Genomic DNA, 11,408 nt, shown 5'->3' on the forward strand with positions numbered 1-11,408 from the left:
GCGCGTGACAGTGCGTTTGTTTGCATGTTTATGTACATGTATGTTTGTACATGTGTGTTGTGTGTACTTCTGCTTTTGTGTGCATGCATGCCTCTGTGTATCTGTACATGTTAGTGAGTATGTGTGTGTGTATATACACATACCTGTACACGTGTGTGTACTTGTATATATATATATATATGTGTGTGTGTGTGCGTGTGTGGTCACATTTCGGTAATTTCAACCAATCAATGACGTGTATTCAGCTGAATAAAATTACTGCTGTTGTTTGTCAACAACAAGTATCGGCGATGTATTTTTCGTTTGTCACTTATTTATGACATCATTCATGTGTTTGTACTGGTTTTTAGCTTTAAGATTTTATGGTTAGGGTGTTAGGGTAAGGGTTAAGGTTTTAGTTGTTAGTGTTGTCATAAATCACAGTGACAAACAAAATATACACCGCTGGGAGTTCTTGTTGACAAACAACAGCAGTAATTTTATTCAGCTGAATACACGTCATTGATTGGTTGAAATTACCAAAATACTACAACTTTAATGTGGAATAATTTCCTAAATATAAGCTTTTCTCAAAGACGCTAAAAGTAAAAGATGTTTTATATGACACATTCTACCAGTGTCCGAAGTTTGAAAGTGTTTAGTTACAAAAAATTATTTTTTAAATCTGTTGGTCAAAAGGTAAAGATCCATATATATATATGAACTGTCCAACCCATGCTAGCATGGAAAGCGGACGCTAAATGATGATGATGATGATGACAGGTGCTGAGATGGGTGTGTGGTAAAAGATTTGCCTCCCAGCGACATTGTTTTGGGTTCAGTCTCACAGTGGGGTACCTTGAGCAAGTGTCTTCTATTATAGCTTGTGAATGAATTTGGTTGACGGAAACTGAAAGATGCCTATCACTTGTTTGTACGTGTGTGTATGTGTACCCCACCACTGTTTGACAACTGGTGTTAGTTTGTTGATATCCCCTTAAAACAGTGTTTCATTAAAAAGAGACTGATAGAAAAAGTAGCTGACTTTGAAATAAATGAGTACTGAATTTGTCTGGTTCAAACCATTCAAAGCAGTGCTCCAGCATGACAACAGTCAAATGACTGAAACAAGTAAAAGATAAAAGATAATGGTGTCCAATGGACAGGAGTGGCTGTGTGGTGAGTAGCTTGCTAACAAACCACATGGTTCCGGGTTCAGTCCCACTGCGTGGCATCTTGGGCAAGTGTCTTCTGCTATAGCCCCGGGCCGACCAATGCCTTGTGAGTGGATTTGGTAGACGGAAACTGAAAGAAGCCTGTCGTATATATGTATATATATATATATATGTATGTGTGTGTGTATTTGTGTGTCTGTGTTTGTCCCCATGGCATTGCTTGACAACCGATGCTGGTGTGTTTACATCCCCGTCACTTAGCGGTTCGGCAAAAGAGACCGATAGAATAAGTACTGGTCTTACAAAGAATAAGTCTTGGGGTCGATGTACTCGACTAAAGGCGGTGCTCCAGCATGGCCACAGTCAAATGACTGAAACAAGTAAATAGAATGTAACTATACTCATGCTGTTGGTGATTTTTTTTTCCTTCTTTGGACTTTTAGCTTTTTCCTTTCCAATAAAGAGCAATGCTCAAAATGTCGAAAACTCTCTCTCTTTTTACTGAGCACCAAACTAATACATTACTTGCACGTACATTTGCTTGCTATTGTTAATTTTATTGTGTTCATTTGATTTGACTATATATATATATTCACACAAGCAAACACATAGGTAGAAAAAATAGTACTCAAATACTAAAAGTAGAGCAACTACTGTTGCACTATTTTATTGCAGCCAAAATAGTACTCAAACACCGAAAGTAGAGCAAACTAGTATTGCACTGTTGTATTGAAGCTCTTACTATTACTCAGAGTTTCACACAGCCATTCATCAGACAGAGTTGTGTAAACAAATTAGAAAGAAAATTTATATATATATATATATATATATATATAAACATATATATATACACACACACACACATATATATATATACACTTACACACACATAAACATATATATATGTATGTATATATATATAAACATATATATATACATATATATATATATATATATATATATACATACATATATATACATATATATATCTATATATATAAAGATGAGAATGTGTGTCTGTGTGTGTGAATCCATAAAACTTGAGAACTATACAACCAATTTCATTCAAATTTTACATATGCCTTACTTAGGGCCCATGTAGTGTCATAGACCAAAAAGAATTTTTAACTTCTTGCCAAGTGCGAGCCCAGAGCAATATCATGTCTTCTCCACTATTTCAGTATTACGTGTCAAAAGTGAAACATCTCTCTATTGTAATGTCAGACACTTTCACTTTAATACTGAAACTATTATCTCACATACATACATATTATGTATATATATTATGTGTATGTATGTATGTATACATCTGCACAAATGTATATATATAAATGTATATATATACATGTATATATATATATATATATATATATAGACATATATATGTATACATGTATATGTATAGATGTATTTCTATAGATATAGATGTATATGTATATATGTATATGTAAAGATGTATATATATATATATATATATATAGATATACATGTAATATGTACACATATATACATGCATACATATATACACACATACACACACACGCACATATATACATAGGTGCAGGTGTGGCTGTGTGGTAACAAACTTGATTCCAAAACACACAGTCCCACAGTGTGGTGACTTGGCATGTGTCTTCTGCTATAGCCTTGTAAGTGGATTTTGTAGACAGAAACTGAAAGAAATCAATTGTATACATATGTATGCATATATGTAAACCTTGTTTGAAACATCTGATGAGTAACGATAGCAAAAACATTGAGATATAAGACAATTGGTAGGTAAAATTACCTTTCAATATGTGTTGAACGATTTTTTTTAGAAATTGTATACATTTGTTAAATGATTTTCTTTTGCTTTTCAGATTATTTCAGAGCAAAAATGTATAATAGTTTTACAAAAATACCTACATAAATTTAAACTATAATAATTTAAGTATATGAAATTAGATAAAGACAACTAGAAGTAAAAGCTGTAGTTCAGCTTTTGGATTTCCTGAAGAATTTCCTGCAGTAATGACACCCAATCAAAGGCTGATACATAAGAAAACATGAAGAACAGATATCAAAAACTTCATCCACAGCGAAAAAATGCTGTCGTATTAATTGTCGTGATAATTGCCATGAACAAAACTCTCGGTCCTTGAGTCATTTTGTAAATTCTACCGATTAACGATAATAATAAATATTGTTATTTCTACTCTGTAAGGTGGCAAGCTGACAGAATCGTAAGCACGTCATAATTGTTCTGAGTTCAAATTCCGACGAGGTCGACTTTTCCTTTCGTCCTTCTGGAGTAGATAAAATAAGTACCAGTTGAGTACTGAGGTTGTTGTTACCAACTTACCACCTCTTCCGAAATTGCTGGACTTGTGCCAAAAAATTGAAAACATTAACCTCCCCCCAATTCTGCATTTTGAATAGTGAAAATTGTTTGCAGATGTGCAAACAATATGGGACAAATTTTTTTTCCTTATATTGGGTTTGAGGGAATAGCTCTAGAAGTTGAGTGATTGATTGAATTTGCTTATAACTTAAACAAAATACCTATCAAGCAAAGAGGAGATAGTTTTGATAAGAAATTAGAGGAGTTTAATGAAATGTTTGATATGTGCACATGTTATGACAAACTAATAAAAAGAACTGACGGTAGGTGTGACATAAAACACCAATAATGGAATGGGAATCATTTGTTGGACAGCAAAAAAGACTTAATTAGTTATGACCTGCAGAGAGAGAAATAACTTCAGGTACAAACTTAATCGCAGAAAGAGTGCAAGGATTTGAAAACAGGAAGGCAAAGATGTGTTTAGACATGGACGTTGCTTCAACTAGTTATCAGTGCCCAAGTGACATTAGTGAAGATAGTTGTGACTCGTGTGACAATAACATCAACTTTGTTTCTGACAATGAACTGAGAGCAAACCAACAAAACAAATTTACTTATGATCCGTGCCAGTGGCACGTAAAAAGCACCATCCAATCGTAGCCGTTTGCCAGCCTCGTCCGGCACCTGTGCCAGTGGCACGTAAAAAGCACCCACTACACTCACGGAGTGGTTGGCGTTAGGAAGGGCATCCAGCCGTAGAAACACTGCCAGATCAGACTGGGCCTGGTGCAGCCTTCTGGCTTCCCAGACCCCAGTTGAACCGTCCAACCCATGCTAGCATGGAAAGCGGACGCTAAATGATGATGATGATGATGATAGATATATATATAAATTTTCTTACTAATCTGTTTACACAACTGTCTGATGAGTGGTTGTGTGAAACTCTGAGTAACAGTATGGGCTTCAATACAACAGTGGAATAGTAGTTTGCTCTACTTTCAGTGTTTGAGTACTATTTTGCCTGCAATACAATAGTGCAATAGTAGTTGCTCTACTTTCAGTATCACAGCAGACAGATATCGGATAAATTGCAGAGCTGCTGTTACCATTGTTAATGCAGCTTCGAGAGATATGGGAATTTTAAATGATACAAATATTGCTAGATAAGAAGAAAGTTGAAAGTAAAAGAATTGAGAAAAACAATATTATAAAAAAAAAACAGAAAATACAAAGCTCAACTGCATCAGTTTTGATGGCAGAAAGGATGAAATTAAAACAGCAAAAGGGATGGAAAGTGAAGAGTATTATGTGATTGTGAAAGAATCCGGTGGTAGTATTTAGATCACGTTTCCCCCAAATAATGGAACAGCTCGTTGAATTGCAAAAGAAATTATTACTTTTTTAATTGATTCTGACAGTCAAGAAAGATTAAAGGCTGTATTATGTGATGGCACTCAAGTAAACAGTGGTCATTTAGGAAGGACAATTAAAATAATTGAATTATACTTAAATAAACCACTTCAGTGGCTGATATGCCGGCTACATACAAATGTGCTTCTGTTTTGACACATATTTGAATCCATAGATGGAAAAACAACCGGATCACAAACATCAAAAAGCTTAATAGGCAATATAGGTGCAGGAGTGGCTGTATGGTAAGTGCCTTGCTTACCAACCACATGGTTCCAGGTTCAGTCCCACTGCGTGGTACCTTGGGCAAGTGTCTTCTACTATAGCATAATGCCAGTTGATGATCCAAGCTAGTTCTGGATTAAATCTCACCCAAAGTTACACAAAGGAGCAAGTAATTTTTGGTATATGGCACATCTAATGCAAAATATAAACCAAAATCATAAAGAAGTTATGGAGAAATTGTTCAAAACTAATTTGTATTTTGCCCAACAGGAAAATATTTTAATGACTATGCTGAATGATGGAAGAAGACAAATTAGGGAAGTAGAAATTCAGTGAATTATTAAAGCAGGAACTTTTCGCTGAATGCCCGGTGAAGAATTAAGAAATTTCAAACTCCCAAGCAAAATTGATTTTGAAGCACAGGATTTTGTTGATTTGATTAACATCATCATCATCGTTTAATGTCTGCTTTCCATGCTAGCATGGGTTGGACGGTTCAACTGGGGTCTGGGAAGCCAGAAGGCTGCACCAGGCCCAGTCTGATCTGGCAGTGTTTCTACAGCTGGATGCCCTTCCTAATGCCAACCACTCCGTGAGTGTAGTGGGTGCTTTTTACGTCCCACCAGCACAGGTGCCAGATAAGGCTGGCAAACAGCCACGATCGGATGGTGCTTTTAACATGCCACCGGCACAGAGGCCAGATGAGGCTGGCAACAGCCACGATCAGATGGTGCTTTTTACGTGCCACCGGCACGGAGGCCAGTTAGGGCGGCGCTGGCAACGGCCACGTTCAGATGGTTCTCTTGTGCCACCGGCACTGGTATCACAGCTACAATTTCCATTGATGTTGATCGATTTCGATTTTCACTTGCCTGAACAGGTCTTCACAAGTAGAGTTTTGTGTCCCAAGAAGGAAAGGTATGCATAAGTGGACTGGCTACATACCAGGTAGAGGCCACAGGTTATGGTCTCACTTGTCCTGCCGGGTCTTCCCACGCACAACATACTTCCAAAGGTCTCGGTGTCTAGTCATTTCCTCGGTGTGACCTAAAGTTCGAAGGTCGTGCTTCACCACTTCGTCCCAGGTTTTCCTGGGTCTACCTCTTCCAGGGAAAATAAAGTGATAACATCCCCTCCAGTTTTACAGAACTTTACAAACGTTGATCTTCTTACAGCTCATTCAGAAGCATTAACAGCAATACCTCTTTCTTTGTCATAAGGCCTGGAGTCGAGCAAGCTATCAGTTTAGTAACAAAAGCTTCTGAAGTCAGAATAGGCTACGGAAATAGGCGCAAATTCATATTAAATGTAAAGAAATCAAGACCAAGTTTACCTCACTTTGACGGGAAAAGACAATGGTCATTTAATTAAATGATAAATACTAGTAATGCTTATTTTATGATGTTCACTGTTCATGTATTTCGATTGAGATTCGTGCATAGTTTTTTTTATTGCATATCATAATAGTCATTAAGAATTTACATTTATTTAATACTGAAAGTGCTTTTCTGAATATAGGCTTTTTTTTTATTAAAAAACATTAATACAAACTATATACATAAAAATTCTAATAACTGGGTTTTTTGGGTTTTTTTCCGGTAGGGGTGCAAATAATTCATAAAATGATATATAGGTAATATTTAACCAATACAAAGTTGATAGCATTAAAACAAGTTTACAGGCATAGGAGTGGCTGTGTGGTAAGTAGCTTGCTTACAAACCACATGGTTCTGGGTTCAGTCCCACTGCATGGCACCTTGGGCAAGTGTCTTCTACTATAGCTTCAGGCCGACTAAAGCCTTGTGAGTGGATTTGGTAGACAGAAACTGAGAGAAGCCTGTCGTATATATGTGTGTGTATATATATATATATATACATGTATGTGTGTATAGATTTTTATGTCTGTGTTTGTCCTCCCAGCACCGCTTGACAACCGATGCTGGCGTGTTTACATCCCCGTAACTTAGTGGTTCGGCAAAAGAGATCCGACAGAATAAGTACTAGGCTTACAAAGAATAAGTCCTGGGGGCGATTTGCTCGACTAAAGGCGGTGCTCCAGCATGGCCACAGCCACATGACTGAAACAAGTAAAAGAGTAAGAGTTCCTTAAATTTTCACTATTCAAAATGCAGAATTGGGGGGAGGTTAATGTTTTCAATTTTTTGGCACAAGTCCAGTAATTTTGGGAGAGGTGGTTAGTTGGTAACAACGACTCCCCAGTACTCAACTGGTATCTTATCGACTCCGGAAGGACGAAAGGGAAAGTCGACCTCGGCGGAATTTGAACTCAGAACATGAAGACGTGCTTACGATTCCGATTCTGTCAGCTTGCTACCTTACTGAGTAGAAATAGTTTATTTACTAATCTTTTAATGAATAAATAAAATCGCGCTGTGTCCTTGGACTTCAGAAACCCTCAGGGACATGTGACAATACGGAAGAATCATGGCAGTTATTTACGAGAACACACACACATACCTAGTTACAATAACTTTCGTTTATTCACTAATAGTTTTAAAAAATAAACAACTTTAAGCTGTCAAAATGTTTCGTCCAGTATGTACTGCTAGGTCATGGCAATACTAAAGGTATATTTAATAAATATTATCTATATATATATATACATACATACATACAGTCCGCCCCAAACAAAATGTATACACACTTCAGAAAAGAAAAAATCTGTATAAATATTTTGATTCGGTAATTTATTCAGTATCATCACAATTTGGTAAAACATCAAAAGAAGTATATATATATATATCTATAGGGGTACATATATCGAATGTTTGCTCAGATTTTTTCCTTTCCTGAAGTGTGTATACACTTTTTTGGGTGCTGACTCTGTATATATATATATATATTATATATATATATATATATATATATATATATATATATATATATATATATGTATGCATATACGTGCGTGTAATGTATGTATGTATATATATATATATATATATATATATATATATATATATATATATATATATATATATATATATTATATATATATATATATATATATATATATATACATACACATATATAATCATCATCATCGTTCGTACAAATGAATAAAAGAAGACGGATACTTATATAAACACGAGTGCACACATATAATAAACGAAATTAAATATACGCAGACATCTGTTTAGATTTGTGCAGCATAGACACATGCAAAAGTATTGATTAATTTTGAGTTGTAGTAAATAAATATTATAATTATACACGTCTTCCGGTTTTACGTTCCGAGTTCAAATTCTGCCGTAGTCGACTTTACCTTTAATCCTTTCAGGGCACAAATTCGCACAAATCCAGCAATTTCGGGAGAGGTGGTAAGTTGATTACAACGACCCCCAGTACTCAACTGCTACTTATTTTATCGACTCCAGAAGGGCGAAAGGAAAAGTCGACCTCGGCGGAATTTGAACTCAGAACATGAAGACGTGCTTACGATTCTTACAGAGTAAGAAATAACAATATTTATTATAATCGTTAATCGGTAGAATTTACAAAATGACTCAAGGACCGAGAGTTTCGTTCATGGCAATTATCACGAAACTCACGGCATATATCAAGTTCTATTTATCCAATTGGTTCTACCAAAACCACACAATACATGTAGGGGATGCAGAAAAAGTTCCTGACTTCAAGGGTGTCGCGAAAGGTCAGGTCGGAGGCCCAATTTTCCGAGTTCTTTTACAGGTCTTAGAAAAAAACTGAAGGACTACTACAATAAGAGTGAGCATCTGGGAAGGGAATATGTTGCATAAAATCATAATTAACAGATTCACCTGTATTTTCAATTTACCCAAAGCCGGGAACTTCTCAGCACCCTCTCGTACACGTGTGCATGTTTGTCTCCCACTATCATTTGACAACCGGTGTTGGTGTGTTTGTCTCCGTAACTTAGCCGTTTGACAAAAAGAGAGCGATGCAATAACTACAAAGTTTACTGGGGGTCGATCAGTTCGGCTAAAATCCCCCCGAGGCGGACCCCGGCATGGCTGCAGTTTAATAATTGAAAGTAAAAAGGTACAGAGAAGTGGGACGTACCTCAACTTACGTCGGCAATTAGTTCAGACATGTGGCGTAACCAGAAAATCGACGTTACACGAAAAGTCATTTTTAAAACTTTATTACACCTGTTTTCATAAATGCTCTGTCTATATTTTGACAGGTAATTCACTTGATTTTCCACTTCAATATTGGTCTTAGAGTGTTTTTTTTTTAAATTTCTTATGCTTATATATATATATATATATATATATATAAATCGCTAAGAATGACGTAAAGTCGGATAAATCGATTGAATTTGAGGTTTATTTTCCCATCAATTTCTTTAAATAACAACGTGAAATCGAAAAAGATGTAACTTGAAACGACATAAGTTAAAGTAGGTAGGTAGGTATATGCATGTGTGTGTATATATATATATATATATGCGCGCGCGTGTGTTGATACATAAATACAACATATACTAAACAAAATACAATATGCGCATAGACACATACACACACACACACAACGTCAACTCGACAGGCTTGTGGAATCTTTACTTTCCGAGTTCAAACCAGCACGGAGTCGACTTCGCCTTCGATGCTTCCGAAATCGATAGACTAAATTCCGATCAAGCACCAGAGTCGATATTATCGACTAACAACCATCTCTCACGATAAAAATATGTGGCTTCGTATCTGTGTTAGAATGAAATCATTATTAACACTATCGTATCGCCGAAGACTACGTCGTTGAATTCGCTTCTGCTACACTCCCAGTAATAGCATTTATTAATTCCCCACATATATTCCGTTAATTGCGTAACATGTTATTCTTGTCCAGATTTTTTTTTTCTGCTAGACTAGAAGACAATGGATGTGAGAGGCGGTAACCATCTCAACTAACCTCTGTATGTGTGTATAATACGTATGTGTAAATATACATATACGTATGTATACATATACATGCATGTATACTGACGTGGGTGGATGGACGGATGGATGGGTAGATAGATAGATAGATAGATAGATAGATGTGTGAGTGTATGCGTGTGACATATTGTGTGTGTGTGTGCTTAAGTACGCATGTGTGTGTATATTATATATTGATTTCCAGTATTGGCACACGGTTATAAGAGAGGAAAAAAGAAGGGTTAAATCAATTAACTCGCCCCCCCCCCTTCACGTTACCTTAGTATACTACTGGTACTTAGCTGATCGCCTCGGATATACACACACATGCATGCATGCATACATACAATGTATGTGTGCGTAAACTGGACATTTAAAAAAAATTATATCAAATATATAAATAACGTACCATACATGTGTCTTCTGAAAGATCTTCGTCTGTTTCTGTGCTACTAGAAGTATTCCCCATCGCTTCTCTGGCTTCAAGTAATAATTATATGTAATTATTATAAATATCAAAATATTCCTGTGTTGTTGGGTTAAGAGATGTTTGTGAAATAAAAATCAAAACAAGAGTCGTCGTTAAAATTTACTGTGTGAGTGTATATGTATATATTTATATATATTTATATATATATGTATGTGTGTAAATATAAAGATAGATAGATTGACTGATATATAGTAAATATATATATGTGTACAGTATATAAATGTATTCCCGACCTTAATTATTATGAAAGTAGCAGTTTGGTTCGGACTGTAATGCGAACAAGTCAGCCACCAAAGAAAAAAGAGAGTGCTATGTATAAATATTGTGTATAAACACCCCCAAATGACGAATATATGTCGTCGTCTTAAAGTAAGGCGACTAAATGAGATTTGATTCCGACGAACGGAAGTGGCAAACTTTAGAAAGAAGCAAAAAGGGAGATAAGTGCAATTAAGTTCCGAAGTTGATTTTTAGAATTACGTCCCTTTAGAAAGACCTTAGCAAATTTAAATGGTGAGCCTGGGTTTCTTTCAAGTTGTCCATTCGACAGATAAATTTTTCCTCAAACTACGTTCTATTGTTTTACAACAAAACATGCACTCTCTCTATCCGCTCAGTCGAAGTCGACTCTCGGTTACTCCATGGATCAGTGTCCTCCAGTCAGTTCTATCCCGGGCCGCTTCTTTCAGATTGGTTATGTCCATTCCGGTATCACTCTTGATGGTGTCAAGCCAGCGGGTTCTTGGTCGGCCTCTTCCTCTCTTGCCACTGACCATTCCGAGCATGATGTCCTTCTCCGGGGATTTTCTCCGCATAATATGACCGAAATATGCCAATCTATGCTTGGTGATCCTAGCTTCTAGCGACATTTTCGGTCTTATCTGCTT

General features: G+C 36.2%; 1 protein-coding gene across 1 annotated transcript in view; it reads right to left on the reverse strand.

The window, feature by feature from the left end:
• The window catches only part of LOC115228010 (zinc finger ZZ-type and EF-hand domain-containing protein 1), a 155,888-nt gene extending 144,964 nt beyond the window's left edge, over window positions 1–10,924 (reverse strand). The window contains exon 1 of the mRNA XM_029798686.2: window positions 10,441–10,924. Within this exon, the coding sequence (XP_029654546.1) occupies window positions 10,441–10,500 (60 nt within the window). The 5' untranslated portion in view covers window positions 10,501–10,924. The remainder of the gene's footprint in view (window positions 1–10,440) is intronic.
• Window positions 10,925–11,408: the final 484 nt, after the last annotated feature.

Source organism: Octopus sinensis, unplaced genomic scaffold, assembly GCF_006345805.1.
Source record: "Octopus sinensis unplaced genomic scaffold, ASM634580v1 Contig08889, whole genome shotgun sequence".
NCBI classification, from domain to species: domain Eukaryota; kingdom Metazoa; phylum Mollusca; class Cephalopoda; order Octopoda; family Octopodidae; genus Octopus; species Octopus sinensis.